General features: G+C 50.9%; 2 protein-coding genes across 3 annotated transcripts in view; one reads left to right on the forward strand and one right to left on the reverse strand.

Moving 5' to 3' along the window:
* FAM184B (family with sequence similarity 184 member B) overlaps positions 1 to 10,759 on the forward strand; it is a 71,557-nt gene extending 60,798 nt beyond the window's left edge. For both annotated transcript variants that reach the window (XM_090267039.1, XM_090267040.1), the window contains 7 exons: positions 802 to 965; positions 1,536 to 1,705; positions 3,471 to 3,617; positions 5,474 to 5,591; positions 7,200 to 7,304; positions 8,144 to 8,343; positions 9,957 to 10,759. In XM_090267039.1, coding sequence (XP_090123165.1) covers positions 802 to 965; positions 1,536 to 1,705; positions 3,471 to 3,617; positions 5,474 to 5,591; positions 7,200 to 7,304; positions 8,144 to 8,343; positions 9,957 to 10,050 — 998 coding nt within the window. In that variant the 3' untranslated portion in view covers positions 10,051 to 10,759. The remainder of the gene's footprint in view (positions 1 to 801; positions 966 to 1,535; positions 1,706 to 3,470; positions 3,618 to 5,473; positions 5,592 to 7,199; positions 7,305 to 8,143; positions 8,344 to 9,956) is intronic.
* A 5,372-nt stretch (positions 10,760 to 16,131) lies between these two features.
* On the reverse strand, positions 16,132 to 22,134 carry MED28 (mediator complex subunit 28). The gene is made up of 4 exons (XM_090268206.1): positions 21,946 to 22,134; positions 18,867 to 18,933; positions 17,928 to 18,040; positions 16,132 to 16,677 (listed from the first exon to the last, which is right to left on the reverse strand). The coding sequence occupies exons 1-4, from the start codon at positions 22,102 to 22,104 to the stop codon at positions 16,480 to 16,482; spliced, it is 537 nt and encodes a 178-aa protein (XP_090124332.1). The 5' UTR covers positions 22,105 to 22,134; the 3' UTR covers positions 16,132 to 16,479.
* Between the last annotated feature and the right edge of the window lie 300 nt (positions 22,135 to 22,434).

Below are 22,434 nucleotides of genomic sequence, written 5' to 3' on the forward strand. Positions count from 1 at the left end.
CTATCAGAAAACCTTCATTTTGAAATGATTGCTTTCTTTGCCTTTCAATCATGCAAGGACACTGCTAGAAATCACCCGCCATCCTCGGAGGAGAAATTTGAGCTTCTGGCTGTACCCTTCCCTGAGTTAAGGGAGGGCTTGTACATTTCTCCGGGATGATTCTGGTTTTAATCCTGATTCTGTTGGGATGACGGGCCATCTCCTGCCTCGCAATCCAACCAACCTCACTCCCAGGGAAAGGAGAACCTGTGAGTGTTTTGTCTCCTTAAGAGTTGGCATAAATGTCAAAATTTTCGACTTGAGACTCGCAATCCCGGAAGAGGCCCCTGGTCATTTGTTGATTCCCTGTTCTCCTCTTGGTTTTTGGACTTGGTGCTGAGTCCCATGTTGCCTCCGGGCGCAGCCCTGGCTCCAGGCCCTCCCACTGTAGCCCACCACCTTTCCTAACCGCCAGGCAATGGCTGAGCAGCGGTTCAGAGTGAAGAAGAACCACTGGAAATGTTGAATCCTGATTCCACAAGCTGTGTGGCTCTGGGCTCCTTACTCAACCTCTCTGAGGCTCAGGTTGCACGTCATCAAATGGGGCGTGGTAATGCTGGACGGGGTGGTTGTGGGGCTTCAGTGAACAGTTTCCCAGGGTTGTTAGGACATTTAGTGCACTGCAGATGGAAGTCTTGTTATTGGTATCTTGAAATAAGTTTGGAGAGCTCAATCCAAAGCCTTCAGCAGCACCCACCCCAGTACAGACTTCAGCCTTCACCTTGACGGTGTGCCTGACCTTCGCCGCTCTTCCTTCTGCAGAGTCTCTCAGGCAGGAGCTGTGGCAGCAGCGGACCACCTGCTCTGAGCACCAGAAGGACTTGGAGGCACTTCAGGCTGAGCTGAGGGCTCTGGGCAGCTCCGACAGGCGGCGGGCCATCGCCCAGGGTGCAGGGGACATCGAGGACCACGCCAACACCACAGAGGTGTGCGCCCCTGGCCACACACGTGGCACCCCTCCGCGCAGTCAAGGCTGCAGCCAACTCCTAACCGGGAGGCCCTGGGGACTTGGTCCCTTGTCTGAAATGGGGAACACCTTCTCCTTCCACTAGGGGATACCTGGCAAACCTGTGGGCTGTCCTCTTTGCAAAGAAAACACAGATTTTTAAGTTCTGCATGTTATTTTTAATTCACACACCACAGCATCTCAAGGTGTCGGTCACTGCTTCAGATCTGCAGGAGAATGTCTCTGAGCTCCTCCCCTGGCTAGACCTCCCTGTTCCCATCCGTGGGAGCAGCCTCTCACCCCAGTCAAGGCCCACTCTCGGACTTCCTGGTCAGATTGGCCCATTGGCCCCTTCCTTGCACATCCATAATTCCTACCTAGTTGGGTAGCCCAGCCCTCTGTGCCCCCGCGCACCGCCCTGCTCCAGGTGTTGCCCTAAGTGCACTGGTAGGCACAGCCTTCAGGGGCTCCCTGCTGCTACCACGGGGGCTCGAAGCTGGGCGGCGCGCACCTGGGGCCCTTTGCGCCTCCTGAAAACATCTCTCCCCAGGAGGGAGGCAGTCCGGGCCCGGCGGGCTCCCCGAAGGACACCGCAGAGCGCACTCCGAGCGAGGGGTGCCTCCTCCGGGAGAACTCGCAGCTCAAGGACGCGGTGCGGCAGCTGCGGGCAGAAGTGGAACAGCACCAGCAGGAGGCGCTGCGGCTCCGCGACCAGCGCAGGTGGGTCTGCCGGGGCCTAGAGCCTCCCTCCCTCCCTCCCCTCTCCGCGCTGCCCTTGGTGAGCCTCCGAGATCTAAAGCTGGGTCACCCCTCGGCCCCTGCCCGAAAAAACACTCCCTAACCCACTAGCACTCACTGTGTTACTCCCTGGACGCATGAAAAGTTATCTGGGAATTCTAGGTCAAAACTGTAGAGGACTGGCCCTGAAATAGAAGCGGGAACCCAGTTTCCCCACAAATCAGGGAGTTTATGGACTCAGACCGAACGATATTAAACGTATCCTCAAAACTAGCCTCGGGAAGACAGTCTGTGTGCCCTTAACTAGTCAGCAAGCCGGGGTGACTCACCTGTCCTCTCCGAGACTGCCCTCATCTGTGAAGTGGGGAAGGCAGCCCCTGGCGGGCTGCGGTAGGACGCGGGGGACTGTACCTGGTGGAAGCGCTGGGCCAACCGTGGGGCCACTGTTACCTACTCCAGGTTGGATAGCTGGCTACCAGTCCTGAATTCACAGCCTACCCTCACCCCCTCTTCTTGGAAAGTTCACAACTACAATTTTAATTTCATTGATAGATACAGGACTTTTCAGGTTATCTGTTTCTTCTTGAGTGAGCTTTGGTAGTTCTTATCTCCCAAGGACGTTGTTCATTTTCTCTTAGATGTCCAAGTGAGAGTAGTTGTCGAGGGAAAGGCTCATCTAAGAAGCACCCCGGGTTCAGTTAGGGACTCACCGTGTGACCCTGGAATAAGGAGGTGGACCAGGGTAGGGACTCCTAACCGTTTTGGGTTACAGGCCCCTCCAGTACAGAGAAGCAATGGTCCCTCTCCAAGTAGAAGGATATAACCACACAAAATATGCATGTACTTGCCTGGCTGGGTTGCTCAGTTGGTTGGAGCATCATCTCATACACAGAAAAAATTGCGGATTCCATCCCCAGTCTGGACGCGTTTCGGAGGCAACTGACCCATGTTTCTCCCCCCACCACCGCCCCCGTCTCTCTAAAGTCAATAAACATGTCCTCAGGTGAACATTTGTATACACACACACACACACACACACACACGTGTGTGTGTATATAAAACTTTCTGAGGCTGACACAGCCCTGAGCTTGTCTGTGCTCCCTCAGGCCCCACACCTAGGTTAAGAAAAATGACAGCTGAGCACTGAATACATACTGTGAGTGCTATAGGCTGCTCTGGACATGTATGAACATGCTCATTCTTGCAATAACCTTATAAGACAGCCACTATTGTCACTTCCATTAACAGATGAAGAAACTGAACAGGGCATACCTTGCCCAAGGTCACATGGTCAGGAAGTGAAAGAGGAGGCCTTGGAGGGATGTGGCAGCTGACGCTAAACGCTGCTCTCCTAACCCATCCCATCCTGCCCAGTCCCAGAGCCCCGGCCTCCAGTAATTCTGATACAGAATCTCTGCATCCACGTCTCCCACCCACCCCAGTGAAGGAAGTGCGTCCTGGGACTCCCCCCAGAGCTGCTTCTAGTCCTCCCTGCTGCAGGCAGCTCTTCACATGGTGAAGCGGTTTCTCTTCTCTGGAATACTGGGGCAAGAGGTGCTGAGAAGGGGTCCCATAACTCAGATACCCCAGGTCTCTTTCCCATGGTGTCCTGACCTCAGATTCATAACCTCCCCTGACCCATTGTCCCAAAACCTGGCCACCCAGCAGAGTGGGGAGAAATCCCCAGTGCCCAAGAGGTGGGTCCCTCGAGCCTGGGCCAGCTCCGCTGTGCTTCTGTCCACTGCAGGCAGCTAGAGGAGGACCAGCAAGCGCAGCGAGCCCGGGAGGTGGAGATTCTACGCCAGGAGCACCGAAAGGAGATGCAGACCCTGGTGGCAGACTTCAGCAGTGCCCAAGCCCGGCTCCAGACCCAGCTAGCTGCCCTGGAAACCGAGTAAGTGTGGCCTTGGCCCTGAGTTAGAAGGGGCGAGGAGATGTATCATTTGCTGAGGGTGACTGACTTATCCCAGTGTTCCCAGGACTTTCCCAGTTCTAAAACTAGAAGACCTGAGTTCCAGGAAGCGCCACAGTCCCGGACCAGCTGGGATGGTTGGTCACCTCTCATATTACGACACTGCAGTCCCCTTTCATGCAGGGCCCTGGGAATCTGTGATGAATGAGACTGCCTCTGGGACTTGGTGTGACCCTCCCAGTGGAAAGAAATCAGAAGGATCATGGCTACCTTTTCTATGAGCATTGGCTCTCTTCTAACATGCGTCATCTCATTTAATCTTCACGGTGGTCTTCAAAGGTGGAAATTGTTATTCCTATGGACAGTCAACAACAGCAAGGGTCCCTTGTGCATGTATGTGTGCGTTCGTCTATTCATTCAACAAGTATTTATCAAGGGCTTACTGTATTCGTCTCTGGCCTGCCACAGGGAACAAAACAAAGACTATGCTCTCATAGAACTCAGAAATTCTAATGGGGATTCTGATAAGAAATGAGGAAACAAATACTTAATTTCATATCAGGTAGCGAAAGTGTGCTTGAAGAAAAATAAGATCCGTTTCCAGAGAATGGCAAGGATGGGCAAGGAAGGCCTCTTGGTGACATTTATGCACAAGTGGGCAAGGGAATGAGAGAGCCATCCAGAGAAAGGACATTTTAAGCAGGCAGAACAGCGAGTGCAAAGGCCCTGGGGCCTGCTTCATAAGACTGAACAGCCCAAAGACTCGTGTGGTTTACGTGAAATGAGTGAGAGAGTGAGTGGTAGAAACTGAGGTCGGTGGGGTGACTTGGAGGGATGAAGGAAATCTTACAAATGGGAAGCCGTTTGGGTGTATTCAGAGAGCACCAGGAAGCCACTGCAATGCTCCGAGCACAAGTGACATGGTCTGATTTACTTTTCAACAGGGTCACTCTGGCTGCTAAGAGACTAGAGGATTGGGGTTAGCATCAGGAAGACCAGGTTAAGCAACACTAAGTGAATTTGAATGTCACCTGTCTGACCTTTAGCTGGAGCTCTTAAAAACTGTCCTCCACTATCTCTAATCCAAAGCAAATCATCCGAATCTGGAGCGGAAGCTTTTACCATCTACTCTCTAATGGGTCTTACCATGTGCCAGGCGCCCATCATCTCATTGAATCCTCATGACCTCCCCCAGGTTTCACGCCCATTTTAAAGGAGCAGCAGAAGCTCACAGGTGAAATGTCACGCCCAAGGTCATAGCGAGGAAAAAAGCAGAGGTGGGATTAGAGCCCAACTCATCTCACCCCAGAGTCCTAGCCCATAGGACTAGTCCTAGTCAATAGGTCATCTGCAGCCCTAACCCTCCCTCTCCCCCACCATCCGGAGAGTTCTTGCTCCAGCTTCACGCGGAAAGAAAGGGCTGGGTACCAGCGGCCCTCGCCGCCCTGCCCAGGAACTCGTGCCACACTCCGTGTCGGCCAGCAGATGGCGCCAGAGCCACGTCGGCATCCGCGGAGCCTGTGGCTTCGGCTGGAGTGCGGCCCCTTGCTGCCGAGGCCTCATTGGTTCCTGGTCCGTGCGTCCTTGCGGGGAGGGGGGAGTGTACTGACAAAGGTCATACTGGGAGTTGGGGTCCTGGGCTCCACCCCGAGCTCTGCAGCCAGCTCCCTGTGTGGCCTTGGGCAAGCTCTCTGAGCCTCAGTTTCCCCTTTTGTGAACTGAGAGAGCGACTGGCCAGGCTGACCACCAGTGGCGTCCTTCCCGCGCCATCACCTAGTCTCCCTGCTGATGGCTGAGTGGTTGCAGTGAGGGGCTAACCGCACGTCTGCTTGAAACAGACTGAAGGAGTCCGGAGAGAAGCCAGGGAAGGGGGCGTCCAGGCCGGAGGATGTCCAGCTCATAGGCCGCCTGCAGACGCTCCTGAAGGAGAGAGAGGAGATCATCAAGCAGCTCACGGTGGGGCTGGCGCGGCGGGCGGCGGGCGGCGGGCAGCGGGCCCCACGTGGGCGCCGCCAAGGTCCTGGGAGGGGGAGAGGGGCGCTCGCTTGGCGCCTGGCATTTCACTGGGTCCTCAAGTTTTAACCCTGATAAACATAAAATCACTTTACAAAAGTCCCTTGGTTACTTTTTCTATTTTATAAAAAGTACATACTCACTAAAAAAAAAAAAAAAAAAAAAAAGTTAACACAGGAAAGTAGAAAGCAAAAAAGTCATTCTACTCCCAAGCCCCAGGGCATCTGCCCACTACTGATATTGGTTTGATTTTTTAACCAGCAGAATTTAGGAAGACCCACAAATGGCTTGCCTTATGCTCGAATTTTAGTAGATTCAAGCAAGCCAATTATTTTTTATTGATCTTCCTTCTGTAAAAATGACCACCTGTTTTCAGTTAGCAAAGCCACCCCCTGGGCCCCACCAAGCCCCCCGCCCTCTTCCATCCACTCCTGTCCATTCTCTCAGTCCACAGCCCTCACATTGATGTTGCCTTATACTTTGGCCATTGCTTTGGGGTCTAACCCAGCCTCGCCATGGTCCCTGCTATGGTCAAAATTGCCTTATGTTGCCCCGTTGGACAGCTCTCAATGCTTTACAATCAACTCTGGGGACCAGGCAATCGAGTCAGTCTTGTCAGTATGGCCCCCGGGGAGAGAGCTAATTAGCCAGATCAGAGGGCCAGACGCGTCCCACCATCTCCCTCCACAGCCTTGATCTCGCATGCACAATGGAGAACCCATCGGTCTCTCCCTCGCTTGAGCCTCACCCTACGCGGACCTCACAGTAACCAGAGTGATCTAGTGAAGATATGTCAGGTGACAGCACAGCCCTGTTCAGCACCTCCCGAGGCTTCCCGTCTTCCTCAGAGTAAAACCCACGGCCTTGCAGTGGCTCACAGAGCCCCGCGTCCGCCCACACACGCACACGCACCTCTCTGGTGTCCCATCTCCCAACCCCGCCCCCCCTGTTCCCCAGCCACACTCTTTCATGTGAAGACATGAATGAGACCCTCGGGGAAACTTTACCACTAACTGAAAACAACATCACACAAATAAGGAACCCTCGTTTGCTAAGTGTGATAAAGGTATTGTGGTTTTATTTTTAAAGAGTCCTTATCTCTCATAGACACATATTGATGTTTTTATGGATGAAATTGTACAATGACTGGAATTTGATTTAGAAATAATACAGAAGAAAAATGTGGAGGGCAGCCCATATTAACGAGATTAGCCATAGAGCGTTTGTACCTGGGGGTCTTCTTTCTTTGCCTCAATTACTAACTTTCTGCACCTTAATTGTTAACGTTCTGCAGTAGACTCTCAGATGCTAAGAGTACCTAAATTCCTAAACTTCGCTGAGGCGTTCCAAATAAGCTTGTCCTTTGCTTTGTTACAAGAGGGGCTGGGGACACAGAGACTCCAGGAGTAAAAGTGCTCCTTCAAAGCTTCAATGGATGGCAGCTTGATTCCCACTGGCTCCCCCGCCCCCCGCCCAATCCCTGGAATATTCCACCCTCACGCAGCACTGTGTGGTTAGGCTCACATAGACCCAGTTGTATTGTTTTCCCAGGAGGAGAGGAGGTTTCACTACGCAGCGCTCCCCAGCGCCATGTCCCATCGGAATCGGTCCTTCTCTTTCCACCCTCACCCAGGGTATCTGACGCCTTCCATGAAGGTAAATGGGGGGCTCTGGTCCCAGGGCATCACACAATTCTGCTGGTCTCATTTTTCCTAAGGTACCTGCAGCCTACACAGCCACGTCTGGGATACATTCAAAAGGATACTCATGGAAAATAAGACCCACAGGAAATAGTCCAAAGGGTTAAACAGTGTTTAAATCCAGCTAGGAACATAATGTGCATTTTTTATGGGTTTTTGTATTCTCCTAATTTTCTATAAATGTGTCACTAGTAATAGTGGCTATGATAATAATTGATGGTAGGAAGGAGAGAGAGAAGAGTAGGAATCTTCCACTTTTTAACATTTTTCCTTATATATTTTTGGAATTTGTTACAATGAGAATATTTACATCCAAATCTCTCACCTGCTCTCACACATACTAAAAGTGCTTTAAAAATTGTGTTTTTTTTTTTATAGTTCACAGAGTAATAAACCTACCCTAAGCTGAACTGATAGAGATTATTTATAGTTTTTATGTATCCCTCCTAGTATGATAAAATGCAAGTTTCACTTCAGAAACACTCGTGCATATGTGGGCACGATGGGCCCAACCCCTGCCGGGCGTGCTATGTGGCCTTTTAAAATCTAAAAAGAGATTTCGAATTATAAAACACACCTGTCCCCAGAAATTTGAGATAAGAGATTGTGAACATGTGTGTCTTTTAAAACACAAAATAGATTAGAGAAAAAAAAGTGCTTAAAAAATAATATGGAATATATAAAGAAAAGTATGGCCTCCTCCCGTATATAGTTCTATGTGGGTAGGCATGATTTACTGTTACAATAATGCCCCTCGGGGTGACTCTAAGTGGCTGTTCCCTTGACTACAAACAGAAGAAGAAGATGGAGGAAGTGCCCAGCCGGGTGGTCAGCGTGCCAAACCTCGCCTCCTACGCAAAGAACTTTCTGAGTGGAGATCTGAGCTCCAGGATCCATGCCCCGCCCATCACCAAGTCACCCAGCTTGGACCCAAGCCCCAGCGGTGGCCGGCCTTACAAACCCACCCAGTCTCCAGATGTGAAAGCTGCCACAAGGTAGGGGACAGAAGCTGTGATTTCATTGTCCCATAATCGGAGGAAACTTGAGATTCCGTTCTGACACCTGTTAAAATACCTGGCATTTGGCCCAATATAAAAAATAGCAAATCAAGCCCTGCCTTGGAAAAATTACAGTCCAGCCAAATGGGAAGATTGTGTAAGAACAGAGAAATATGCCATTCTTTAATAAAAGAGGAGCTATTCCTGGTACCAAACCCCCCCACCCCCGCCCCCATGGATGATTAGATAAGGGACATTGAGTCGCCTAGCTGATAACTTCAGTATGGGTTACATAGATGGACTCGCATCATCTGGCCTTGGGGTCTGGATTCAAGTTCTGGTCCTCCTCACTTTTAGCTGTGTGGCCTTGGTCAGGTTACTTGACCTCTCTGGGCCTCCATTTCCTTGCCTCTAAAGTGAAGATAATACAGCACCTACTTCATCAGACTGACGTGATAGGTTAAAGGAGTCAATCCATAGGATGTGCTAAGCCCAGGACCTGGCACAGCAGCATTCAGTATATTTCCACTATTACCATTGAGGGTATTTCTCAGGATTTATTGTATCCTCTTGGCACTTTTAAGGCCACTAAATCTGTGGGTTTGTTTGATCATGCATGACGATCTCAAATACCGCTGTCTCATTCCTCCAGAAAGCCTTGCAGCGTGCTTGTCTTCCACAGAAGTGGTTTTTCCTTTTATTAGGTCCAGCCTTCCATTCAGAGGCAAAATTTTAAGTTCTGGGCATTGAAGTTTGCATTTCAGAAAGGGCCACTCCTAAAGGATTCCTTTTCCTAAGGCCCTGCCTACCCATCCGTGGCTATTTGGACAAACGGGGACAACATAGATCTTAAGGAGTGTCAAGCTTCAAGGAGCCCTGGCAGGCAGTTAGTCAGTGAGTCAGCCCTTTGTTTCACAGCTGAGGAATCTGAGGCCGGGGCCCCCAGCACAGCCCTGCATTAACTGCTGAGCCAGCTCTCGGTCCATCTCGTAACTCCGTAACTCCGTACTCTAAGGCTGTGACAGCATTGTTTTATATGAGGTTCCAAAATTGCAGCTGGACCATTCAGCCAGGCATACACCATACTTTCTTGCTCACTGTTTCTCCTTTTCAATTTGTTAGGCTACTTTTACAGCCTCGTCGCGATGATAGAACACAGTAAATAACTTTTAAGGAAGCCATACATTGTAATGCTGTGTTCATCAACCACTTCTTTTACCTTTTTCCTTCCCTCTCTCTTTTGTTCCTTGTAAGAGCTTATTTGAGCCAAACTGACAATGTCTGCCGGGGAGCAAGATCCCAAATGCTCCTCTTTTACCTTTTTTATGGATTTTGTTTATTTGATTTGTGCCTGAAATAAATTTTGCAAATATGCCTCATTGTCTTAAGTGAAACAATAGAGAACCTGCCGCTTTCAACACAGGAATTAGATGTTCCCTCCCCACCCTGCCCTTCACTGGTTTCCAGACTCTAATGTTGCCCAGTCATTTTCCAGTATCTTCTGAAGAGTAAAGAAGCAGTTGCCTTTACCTGAAAAGATGGTGAGGTATTAAGTTGTTTACTGAGTAACTTCCAAAGCCACCTAAACCGTTTTGTTTGTTTGTTTTTAGGACACAGGATGATGACACAGCTCAACCCAAAGAAGTCCAGCAGAAGCAGGGCTCCGCCCATCAGGAATGGTTCACCAAGTACTTTTCTTTCTAAATTGATCCTCTGGATCCATCACAAAGAGGACGTTTGAAAAACATTTCTTTTAAAACATCTGATTGAGGGAATGAACTAAAAAACCAATCAACCAAATAACTTGCTTTGTAATATGGTTTGCATACAGTAGCTACAACAGACTGGGGCCCTGACATTTCACACTGTTTCATTGTGACCCCAGCTCATTATAAAATTCTTGACATTGGGATAAAATGAACCCATGTTGTCAAAAAGCTTTGTAGGAAAATGTGATCAGTGTTACTAGTGACCTACCCATTGTGTGTCTCGTGTCCCTAAGATTGCCCTCCACTTGGTCTCCATTGTCTACTTCAAAGGATTTCATTTTCCTTTAGGATGCAAGTCAGATCCACCTGATAAGTGTTTTTATGTAAGTGAAATAATTCAAAATGCACATCTAACCTCAATAAGAAGATAAATAAAGCAACGTTCTGAAGAACCAGGAAAGCCAATTAAAAAAAACAAAACAAGGAAATCAAGTCCTTGATATACTTGGAATAGATAATAGACGGGATAACACCTACCTCAACATGGGGCTTCGTGAGGATTAAGCAAAGCAGTATGGGTAATGATCCCAGTCATGTACTGGACTTAGGCCCCTGTGAATAATGGAGCCTCACCCCGTCGTACACCTGTTTCAGCGACTGCAATGTCAACGTGGCCACTCTTGAAGGTTTCTAGATTATCTGTTCTTTCAGTCAAAGATCTGCTGAACCTCTGGGAATGGAGAGCGGCTCTTCACGGTGCCAACGTCACTGTCAGGCCACACTGAACTGTCTGACCCTCTGAGGGAGCAGTGCGATTTGACAAGACTCAATACAGCTTTTAATGGGCAAAATATGTTCTCAATCCTTTGGTGCTGACCCAGCAAGGTGGCCCATAAACAGTTGCTTATTCTATGCGCTGTCAGGTCTGTGCTCTTTGAATAAAACTTTAAACAACTGCGCAATAAAAATGGTTGTGACTTGTATTGATTTTCCAAAAAAGATGACAACTGAACATGGAAATAGTTAAGTTCACAGTGACCTCAATCGGATCACCTTCAAATAAAAAGTGGCTGCTTACAGGCTCATGTCATTTTGAGAGAAATGCTATTAACCACTCAAAACTCATAATTTAAAGGTAAGTGTACTATCTAATCAAAACACATGGCCCCAATAAGATACTGTTTAAAATGCAAATACTTGTTACCATATCTATAACAGGCCATATTATTTTTCAGTAGCAAGTATTTTTTAGTTGTCTTGTTTCCTGTTTAGAGTGAGCATTGTAGAATTATGTCTGTATTTTGTGTTTTAAAGACTACATAGAGATAGTTCTATTGTACTTTTATTGAAACATTTTCCCGCCCACCTGCAGCTCCTGATGACCAGGCCTCCCTTCATTCTACTGTCCTGTGGCTCAAGGTAGCACCTGCTAAAGGAGCGGAATGGAATTGATACTCTGCATCTGTTTTGACTCCTTTCTTGGTGCAGGTGAGCGAAAGAGCTTGTTAAATTTCTAGATCCTACCCAATCATTACATATTTGTTAACTAAACCTTTGCACGCTTCTGTCACTTTTTTCTCTAGGGCGTATTGCTTGAGCGCTGAAGTGAAAAGCATCAAAGGATACGTGCTTGAGCTTCTTGGTTGATGTGGCCAAAGTACCCATCCAGAGGGTTTCTAGCGATTTACACCTTGGCCAGCAGTGAAGGACGCTCTCTCTCTCTGTGTCCCCTACATCATATTAAGAAACTCAATTTGACAGAAGTGTTCTTGGAAGCTTTTGCATAACCTCTTGCATCAATCTCTCAAGAGCACAGTGGTCTAGAGATGAGAGTGATGGTTTTGGAGGGAACAGCAGAGATGAAGAGAAATGAACGGCTCGGGACTGAGTCAGGAGGGAGAAACAACAGGATTTGGTGACAAATCCCTAGGTTATATTATGACAGAAGAAGGAAGAGTTAACATTATCTCTGGAGCAAAACTGGAAAGGAATATTGCTGCAAATTGTTTTTTAAAAGAATTCACCCAATCAATAGCTACATACCGTACACCTGAGTCCTTGTTAACTGCTCTAGCCTTGATGCAAATTCCAACAAGGCCGTGGTGATTGAGGCTACTTGGTCTGTACTTGAGCTCCAGGGTCCAGCTGGGTTCTGCAGATTAGATGAAGCTGTGATGGGAACTGCCTTCCCTCCGATCTTTAGTTTTCCAATGGTAGCACTAATTAATCTCCACCAATATTATTTTTCATCTACTACCTCTTATTAGCTCCTCAGCGGTCTGCTGTCCCCGTGCAGGAGTTAACCAAGGTGGCCCAGGCGCTTAGAGTGGTCTCAGTTTGTCAGTCTCTCTACAGTAAGTCAAGACGGCATAGCGACAAGTCAACTCTACTGTCCTCGCATGCAGTATTTCCCTTCACCTTCCAAATGCTTGAATCCTTGCACCGAGGGGATGTTCCCTTCCCCTGGGGCACCTTCCCAGGGTACCACTGGTGGCAGCTCCAGCAACTGGGCCACCCCCTGTGCTGGTGACTCTGGACTTCACATACCACTCAGAATGGGTCCCCCTTGCCAGTTGGACAGTCAGTGAGCCAGTCCCCAAGCCTCCTCCGACTGCCTGCCCTCTCAGACCGTGTCCCTGACAGCCGCGTCAGTCGGTGCTCTGGAGACAAACCTGCAGACGCGGTGAGAGGTATTAGAAATGTACGGGGGGGATGTCTGCCGTTCAGCCAGGGCCCTCCGCTGCACGCCTGTAGTTAAAGACGTTGGGTTTATTACTTGCTGTTTAGAGGGCAAGTGTTCGTCACGGGGGGCCTCTTGGAAAGGTCTTAGAACCTATTTAAATATTTTGGCATTGGGTAATTTCAAGGAGTCTTAAGGACGTAGGGATTCCCTCCAGATGGTGATGCTGTCAGAAAGGGGGAGTAATTCTATGACTGGGTTTCTTGAATCTTTTCTGTAGGGAGGGCAGACTACGGTGAGGAAAATGATGTAAAATGGTTTTTAAAAGAAGTAACTCACTTTAGCCATGTGGATGTTTGGTTATTTTGGGGGGTAGCACAGTGGCTTTGATTATTTTGTTTAGGCAAAATTATGAAGTGGTTTTGGTACCACTTTGTCATGGTCTCAGAGCAGCTGAGGTTGGTGTTGTGACTGTTCACGTCCCACGGGAGAGTAACAGGGCCAAGCAGTGGTAGGTCAGCGTCCGGAAGTCAGGACAAGTTCTCCACCCGTGTCAGGGGAAACACCTGTGTAAGAGAAGCGGGAGAGAAAGAAGCCAGGAAGAGCCTGAGACTAGGAAGCAGGGCTGACGACCATGAAAGGAGGGCCAGAAGATTTGGGCTAAAGGAACAGCTCAGAGAGTCTTGGCAGGGGGGATGGGAGCTCCAGAGCAAGGACCGCCCAAGAGGGAACCTGGCTGCAGCTGGGCCTGCAGGTGGGAGGCGGGAGCTTCGGTCACTGCATCCCCGCAGAGAATCCCTCCGGAGAACTGAGCGGCGCTCCTCTGTGGCCTCCAGGGGCTCAGGACCGAACAGGAATGCCACCATTTAGGGGTTGTGGAGGAGAGGGAACAGAAAAGGGGCGATGCCTTCAAGAGGATGAGTTCAAGTAAAGGTGATGTGTCCACGTGATATGGCCCCAGCAAAGTGGCGGATAACCGCCACCAGCACAGGGGTGGCCCCACGGGAGATGTAGATGGCAGCCTGGAGTGGAAGGGAGAGAGGGGTAGGAGCTGGAGCCTGGATGAGGGGCAGCCACTCCAGGCTGAGGAGAACGAGCTCGTGGGGGGCCCCAGCTCTGGAGAGCAGTAGGAAAGCCCAGGAGACGATGACGGGGTGCTAAGGGGCAAGTTCTGGAGAAGGCACCTGGCCGGAGACCCGAACACTCGTGGGAACGCTGGTCTCTCACAGAGGGTCACACTTCAGCACATGGAACAGGAAGGAAAAAAAGACACCCTGAAGCTGTGGGTAGGTCGCCCATAATGGGAGCGAGATGACGAGGGAAATCCGAGGATGGCTTGTACTTTTCACACTGAAGGGGGGGGTTTTCTACAATCATCAGCTAGCAAGATGTCATTAAAAGGGAAAAGATATTTACAGACAAAATTAAAAATTTATTTCCAGAATTTTTTGAATTTAATAAAAAACAGCAATAACTGATACATACATTGATTCAAGATATTTTCACTAAGCACCAAGTGAACTTTTCATCAAGAAACCCTTTATTATTAAAAGATGCCTACAACTAAATCAGTTTATTTAGGTTTTTAATGAAGAAATCTAAAGCTGCCAATCGAGCTTCTAATTAGCGTGATGACCAGGTTAACAAACTTGAAGTCATATAATGTGAGAAAAAACAATTTTTAAAAACTGTTTAACCTATAATTTTCACTGAGAGGATTCAACGGCCTCAAGCTATATACACATGCACAAAAATGGGTAATACATAGGACTACATGTAACGGATCAGTAACACACGATCCTTACATATTCAGAGGAGAATAATGCCTAATTCTCACGAGGGCCACCAGGACAGAGACAAATGACTAACCCTGGAGGGAGCACCAAGCAAGGCTGGTAGTGTCAGAACACGGGGTCTGGTGGGTGCGAGCAGTGGGAGCGAGTGTGGCTTCTACCGCAGCTTCTCCTGCGGGCGTGCAAGCTCCGTGCACAAAGGCCCCTCCCTCCGGCCCAGTGCCTTTGGGGCATCTGCGGCCTACCCTTCCCCTTCATTCATTGTCACAACATGGCGGTGGCTGGACCGCCTGCCTGGACTTTTGACATAGGCAAATGAGCTGTATGCAAATAAACCTAATTCCCTGATTCTCCCATAAGAAATGAAAATGAACTTCGCTCTTTCCCAGAAGAAATGCTGATGGACCCAGCATGACATACTGACAGGGGAAAGGCGGGGAAATGTTACCCGCTGAATGTGCTGATGTATAAACTCACCCTAACCGAAATGTACGTCTGGAAAGGTGTGCAGCCGGCGCCTGCAGGTGCACAGGCAGGAAGCAGCTCCCAGGGGTCCTCCTGAGCCTCTGAGAATCTCCACTCCCCTTCCTTCCCTCTTTCCTCCTTCCCCTGTTCTAACCCTTTTCCCTCCCCTCCCTCAATAAACCTGGTGTGACAACCTAGACAGTCCTCTGGGGCATTTCTCTGAGCAGAGGCGGCCTGACAGTTAGCAGCCGGAAGTCCTGGAAGTCCTGTGTCCTGGTCGTGCAGCAGAGCACATCTGGGGGCCTCAGGGATGGAGAAAACACAATGAGCCAAGAAATCAGCCCCAGAGGCACTGCTTGTTCAGAAGGCAGCGGAGTGTAAAGGGGCGTAGTCTAGTCGGAGACTAAGCCACCAAGAACAGGGACAGCCAGACACGGCACCAGTCTGTCTCGGCAGCAGAGCAGTAAAGAATCCTGCTGGCCTGTGGGACCCACGGAGGCTAAAACACCTTCCCTAACCCGCTCTCTGTGGAGGCGAAGTCACTGAGGGCCACCTGCAGGCCACTCCCCACCCTGAGGCCCTGTGCCCTGGACTCAGTACCGCCCACTAGCAAGAACCTTCCTCGATGGAAAATTTCCGCTCCAAAAAAGTCAAACACAAACGGCACAAGCAAACAAAACTCCGAACGGAAAGAGACTGACCACAGCGTCAATGCTCACACTTCACCTCTGCCCACGGCCCCTTACTGAGAGCAGGGCGGGCCTGTCACCTAAACTGACTCATCACCGCAGAACATAACGATGCTCCTACTACATCCCCCAACGGGAAAGTAAGCAAGCAACACCAAAATAGAACCTCACCCAGAGACGCCAACGTCAACCTAGTCCTACTGCACTATCACTACACTGACCTAGGATATTACAATCCTCTTCCGACCTCTTGACAAAGTGTCCGCATTCCGAGAGCTCTGGAAGCATTACAAACATGGTTACGTTAGATTCCTCTTCTTGAGGTAGTTCAGTCTTGAAACACGGCGAGTTTACATATTTTTACATACTACCACGAGGGGAGGGGTGGTGATTAACATAAAAGACCTACGACCCAAGTCCTCACCCTGTTTCACAGACCGTATCAAATTGTTTTTCCCTCAGAAAAACTAACTAAACTAAAACTGGAAACACAAAGAGATTAAGTTACACAAAAATTAAAAAAAATCAAAACAAGCAGAAAAAAAGAAAAAGGAATCTTAGTAGCATCACACTAACTTTTGCTAAAAACGAAAATATTTAGTTGGTTTACCAAAGCTCTTGGCATTTTATAAATAAAAAAAAACAACAACGAGAGCTTATAAAAATACGGGGAAGTTTCAGGGGGGGCCTGCTGCTACAGTCCTCTCGTTCTCTGGCCGAGCTCTCCGAAAACGCCGCGCCGCCCCGACCGAAGCCTGGCGGGGACAGCCGCGCCCGCGCCACGTGCCGGCCCGCCCTCAGGTCTGCTTCATGGGGGCAGGGATGTTGGCAGACGCCTGCTCCAGGTAGGCCAAGGAGCCCTGGGGGAGGTCAGCCGGCTTCTTGTGCTGCCCGTTGATGTCCTCCAGCACCTGCTGCCAGTGTCGCAGCTTTGTCAAGTGCTTCTGCACCAGGGCGTCCTTCCGCTGCAACTCATTCCTCAGCTCCGAGACGTCCTACAAACGCACAAAGGGGACCAAGCCAGAGCACGCTCGTGAGAAGTGAGTACAGTTCCTGAAAAATTAAGAGCGCTAGGAGTAAATTCAAAACAAAGACAATGACTAAGCCCATGACTCTGCTTGGCTCCACTATTTGAATAACCCAGTGCAACTCTTCCAACGGCAGACGTTTCTATCATTAATTCATTTTCTTTCAATAAGTACCCAAGTTATTCCAAAGAATCAAAGGGCAGCCAGAGGAAGCCAGCCTCTCCCCCATCCTCCTGGTCCCCAGGCATCCAGCATCTCTGCCCAGAGACTACTGCCGAGAACCTAAACCACTGAGAACCTGAAACACATGGCAATAACTATTTTTAAGAACCCACAACCACTGTTCTATCAATTCAGATTATGAAGTGGTAAAACCTCATTTCCAAGAGCTTTTTAAATGATTAGCACTGTAATTCTTTATCAAGACCTGCCCTGAACACACCTACGCTACTACAGAAGCATTCAAATCAGGACATGATCTGATACGACGAAGTATAAGAATATCACCTTCTCACCGTTCACCTTCTCCACAGTTGACCTCACTGAATAAAAAGAACATTTTTAATTGGTCAGCTTGTGGGAACAGTTACTTCAAAACCTGCACCCCCACACCCACTCCCCAAACATCTCAATTTAGTGTCTCTCACTAGCGGCAGCAGCAGCCTTTTGGGTGGGACGACTCTTCCCTCTTCCGCACCGCAGGGCACAGGCCCTGGCCCACCGCATGCCACGTCACCGCATGCCACGCCACGGAAGCCTCCTAGTCACCGTGGCAACCCCAGCACACTTCCAAAGGCCCGGTGTCACACGAGCGAGAGGATGAAAACCTGGGCCTCGAGGAGCCTGGGACGGAACCTGACAAAGCGCGTGGTGTGCACATGGCGGCACGTCGGGCAGCGGGGCGCGCAGACCACGGGTCCTGTCTGGGACGGGCCCACCGTGACACCGCTGGCTGTGAACGCCCTGCATGCAGCAGGGCCTTCCTTTAAGGAACCTCTCCCACGAAAGCCGGTATACACAACTGCTCCGTTGGGCACCCCGCCCCCCGCCCCCCGCCCGGGCTGTCGTAAACACTGACCAGCAACAGCATTCCTTCTCAAGCTGTAAAGCCCTACTGTACCAGGAGGAGGGTGTGCATCCAAAGCCATTTAAAGCACAGATGGAACCTTGAAAATACGGGCTCTTCCTAAAAGCTGAAGCGAAAACAGAGTTCATACCTCTTTGATAACTTGCTCTGGTTTCTGGACAGATAGCTGCAATCTTTTTTGTAGAAAAAAACATTCTGTCTGTCTTGCAATGTCCAGAAATTTCTGGATACACTGATCAACACCTTTTAAAAAAACAAAACCAAAATATTAAATCAAGAAAGATACTAGACACAGATATCTCCCTCATTCATGAACAGTCAGAATATCAAAACATACTTTTATCAGGTGAATAAGAGACCTTAGTACACCACCAAATTCTTCTGAAGAAAGATAACCCAGAGTTCCAGCAATTAGCACGATTCCGGTTAAAATGTAACATTGAAAATACAGTGCAAAGAAATCAGAAGCACTGGCCACCTCTGGGGACGGACCGTGGGCAAGGAGGAGGAAGCACACGAGCCGGTTACACCTATTCAAACACAATCAAAGTGCTATGAAAAGCTCCTAAGTGGTTCATCATGAGTGATAAGTCAACGAATACACTGATCAGAGAACCTGCAGTCTACAGACATGACCTGCATGCATCTTATCCTTAGGGTACAAGCAAGACTGGAACATGTCGGGTGTAAAATCAGCAACCAGGAACCTTGCTCGAGGCAAGAACACTGCCTGAAGCTGCAGTTCTCAACCTGTGGGTCGCGACCCCTTTGGGGGTCGAACGACCCTTTCGCAGGGGTCGCCTAAGACCATCGCAGAACACATATGTAATTACATATTGTTTTTGTGATTAATCACTATGCTTTAATTATGTTCAATTTGTAACAATGAAAATACATCCTGCATATCAGATATTTACATTATGATTCATAACAGTAGCAAAATTACAGTTATGAAATAGCAACGAAAATAATTTCATGGTTGGGGTCATCACAACATGAGGAACTGAATTAAAGGGTCGTGGCATTAGGACGGTTGAGAACCACTGGTCTAAAGAGAGGGAATTCTTACCAGTTCGAATTTCTTCCTGGTCTGTGCCGTTTACATAGTCCTGACTCACCAGAGAAGCAAAGCAAGCCTGTTTGATGAAAACATATCACAAAAGAAAAAAAATGTCACTCGGACATCAAAAACCACACTTCAGGGTAAGAAATCACTTCTCCTGAAGTCATTCCATGAGTTGACAACATCTGGGTTTGCACATCGTGCCAATGAAGAAACCTGGGAAGCTGGCTCTGTGAGGCGCCGGGGGAAGAGCCCCTGAAGGAGGCAGCTGGGACCTGCTGCCCCCACCTGGTCTTCCTCCTGCCATGGGCTCCTTCCCCCACTGCCTCATCCCTCTCCAGGGCCTGGGCCCCCATTCCAGTCCCCCTCCCCCCCATTCAGGCCTCAGGTCAGTCATCACTCCCCAGAGACCATCTCTCCCCACTGCTTTGAAACAGCACCCCTCCTGCCCCCGCTCCACCCCCAAGCCCAGCTGTATTGCCCTTCCCACAGGTAACTGACAACGTTCCATTCTTTCGGCCCATTACCGGCTGCCCCCCGCTAGCAGGGGCAGTTTGCTGGGTTCACCATGAGCCTGGTGCAGGAATCCTGCTCGCACCAAGTGGCACTCAATGAACCTGCTAAACGCTGAGCGGCCGGTGGATAAACAAGTCCCAAGGAGAGTTCTCTCCAAAGGGACAATGATCCGGATGTCTACGTGACTCAGCCAGGGAGTTCTGGAAACAAAGAAAGCCTCACAAAGGGCAGTGGGGCCCGAAAGAGAATGGGACGGAGCTGGGGGGAGCGGGTCAGAAAGGAAGCCTCACTCTCAGGGAAGCAGAGCCGGGCCAGCAGTAAGTGCACCACACTGGGTACGAGGCCAGCAGACCTGGATCCAAATTTAGGCCATTGACTAGCTGCGAGGGCCCTTCTGCCTACCGTTGCCATCTGATTTAGAGAGAAAAATCACAGGATTCCCCCAGGCGAATCCCTGCAACTGCTTAATAAATCGGAAAATACAGGCTTCCCATGCTGTGCAATACTTTGAAAGACGACGCCTGCTGAGTATGGGACAGGCAGAGGGTGGCCCTGCTTTGCGAATCCTGTGGCCCACAGTGCGGGGCTGCTCCCCCAGAGCCTGCAGGGCCACCGGCCAGGGTGGGAGGAAACCTGACCTCGGGAATTTTAGTGTCCTCATCCCCCATTAAAAACAATTAAACACGCAGACCTTTACAGGGAGCGGGACAGCGGTAGGGAGAAGAAAAGGTGGGGTGGTCTGCAGAAAGAATCTGATTTTTGGAAGTGTGCCCAAGACAGAGCCACTGCCTGGGAAGTCGGGAGGCCCAGGCGGTGGTGCTCACTTCCACCCACTGAGGGTTTGGGACGCCAGTCCCCTCTCGGAGCCTCAGTGTCTCCACCTGTAGAAGGAGGGGGTGCTCTCCCCACAACGAGAGTGCATAACCTCAATAAACTCACTCCACCAGAGAGCATTTACTAGGCAACTAGAACGAGCAGGTCAGAGACCTCACGGGCGGCGCCAGAGAAATGAAAAGTGGGCGAGCAGGTGCCACGGGCCACGGGGGCTGCGGAACAGAGGTCCGCGCAGACCCCAGGAAGGGAACGGGAAGTGGGAACGTGTCCCCTGAGCTGAGTCCTGACAGAGGACTCGGGGGCCGCCCACCCCGCACCAGAGGGAGGGTCTGAGCAGCCCCCCTCCCACCCCTTCGGGGTTCCCCCTGGAAAGCCGCCTCTGCCGGCCACACCCTGGCAGAGCCCCCGGGTTCTTCTACCGGAGCGCCCATCCCACCGCACGGCGACCGCCCGCCGGCTTCCGCCGCTTCGCTGTCCTGCGCTTCCTGGAAGCGGGGCCACGTTCTCCGTGTTCTCAGCACCCAGGACCAGGCCTGGCACACAACGGGCTCCTTTACTGTTGGACAAATACCCACCGAGCACTTGCTATCTGCTCCCACTGTATCAGAACCACAGATAAAGTGGGAGGAAAAGGGGGCGTGGTGGTTGGTCTCCGAGAAAAGAAATGGCACCTGCAGAGGTCTCACGTGGCCAGAGCGAGAAGAGACAGGCTCAGAGCCGAGCCGTGACCTTGCAGATCCGGGGGAGGCACGGCGAGCCTCCCGCTCTCACCCCGAGTCACAGGGAGGCGCCGAAGGGCTCCCCAGCTGGTGGCGAGCCTTGGCCACGGCTTCCCGGGGGCCAGTCTTCCCGCAGGCGCTCACGTCTCCGCCGGTGCGGCTCTAAGGCTAACCTGCGCCTTTCCGGGACAGTGCTGTCACCTTTACGTAGGTCCCGCCCAGACTTCCGAGAGCACTCTCCATCAGCAAGGGCACCCCGCCCATGCCCCCCAATAACACTCACTTACAAACGTACCCACGCACCACTGTGCTATCACGCACGTACCGGACGTCTAACACTCGCAGGGCTAGGGCTTAAAACGCTGAAAAGGTCACTCCAATTAAAGTCACGCTGTTCCCACATCCTGACGGCTCGTCTCGCCCTTAGACCACTGGACGCGGCCAAAGCTCCAGGGCACACTCCCCGGGCCGAACCCCATCCTGCGCCATCTCTGCCTCCTTCCACCCCGACCCCCGGCTCTCCTGCCCCCTCGGCCCCGAGGACCAGGTCCCGCGCCACTTTCAGGCGCATCTCGGCTCCAGGAGCCCCACTGCCCCAGGACCGCGCACGAGTGCAGCCCAGCGCAGAGGCTTGAGGCCCCGGGCGGCGGAACGGCGCGCCGCGGAGGAACGGCCGGGGTAAACCCGCAGGGAGGCGGGAAAAGGCGGTCGAGGATGGCGAAAATCACGGGGCGGGGCGGGATCCGTGGGCTGGGAACCTGGAACGGCCCCGAAGTCGGGAGCGGGCGAACCTCAAGCTGCCGTGCGGCCAGAAACGTCAGGGGTACGCATCTCCGCCGGCAGAACACTGGCCACCACTCGCTGCGGCGACCAAAGCAAGCGCCGTACGTTCCCCCAGCCCACTTCCCCACCTGGAAGCCGGGTGCGGGGACCGCCGAGGCAGAGAACCTGCGCGTGCGCAGCTTACGTTTCAGGAAAGAAGGGGAGCTGGGAACAGACGTCCCCTCGCCTTTTACCTCGAAAGATGACTCCAACTCATCCACCAAGGTACTCGGAGAAGATCTCGGAGCCCCGGGCGCGGCCTGAAGAAGCGAAGCCTGGCCCGGGAGTCCCGGCGGCGGTGGCGGGGGTCCGGGGGGCTGGCCGGAGAACATACCTCCCAACGGAGCCGCCATTTCTGAAATGGCGAGTGGAAGCCCAGTGCGCCTGCGCGGCAGCTGGAACCCCTGCGTCACGTGACGTGTGTTGTCACGTGACGGCTTTGCGCTTCAGGCGTGGTCGCCAGGGAAACCGAAGGTTACATCAGAGAAAGGGTCACTATGCGAATGTTTTAATAACTTGCTTTTGACACTTGCTTACTCTTTAGAAGGTAAATATGTTTTTTATCATATTTAATTTTACAGCTATGTATGTGAAAACGCAGCACATTTATTGAGCCCTCCATGTCCCGGGTATTATTTAGTGATCTGCGTGTTACAGCGATCGCTCCCGTTTCTGTCCTCGTG

The sequence above is a fragment of the Furipterus horrens genome, unplaced genomic scaffold (genome assembly GCF_987537825.1).
Source record: "Furipterus horrens unplaced genomic scaffold, mFurHor1.1.pri manual_scaffold_2, whole genome shotgun sequence".
NCBI classification, from domain to species: domain Eukaryota; kingdom Metazoa; phylum Chordata; class Mammalia; order Chiroptera; family Furipteridae; genus Furipterus; species Furipterus horrens.

Bases quoted from the DNA above. Each gene is read 5' to 3' on its own strand.
- MED28 (XM_090268206.1), bottom strand. From the start codon at position 22,104: ATGGCGGCTCCGTTGGGAGGTATGTTCTCCGGCCAGCCCCCCGGACCC. The intron at 18,041-18,866 runs GTAAGAATTCCC...TTTTTTTAAAAG, and splicing joins CCAGGAAGAAATTCGAACTG to GTGTTGATCAGTGTATCCAG. The intron at 16,678-17,927 runs GTATGAACTCTG...GTGCGTTTGTAG, and splicing joins CAGAGCAAGTTATCAAAGAG to GACGTCTCGGAGCTGAGGAA.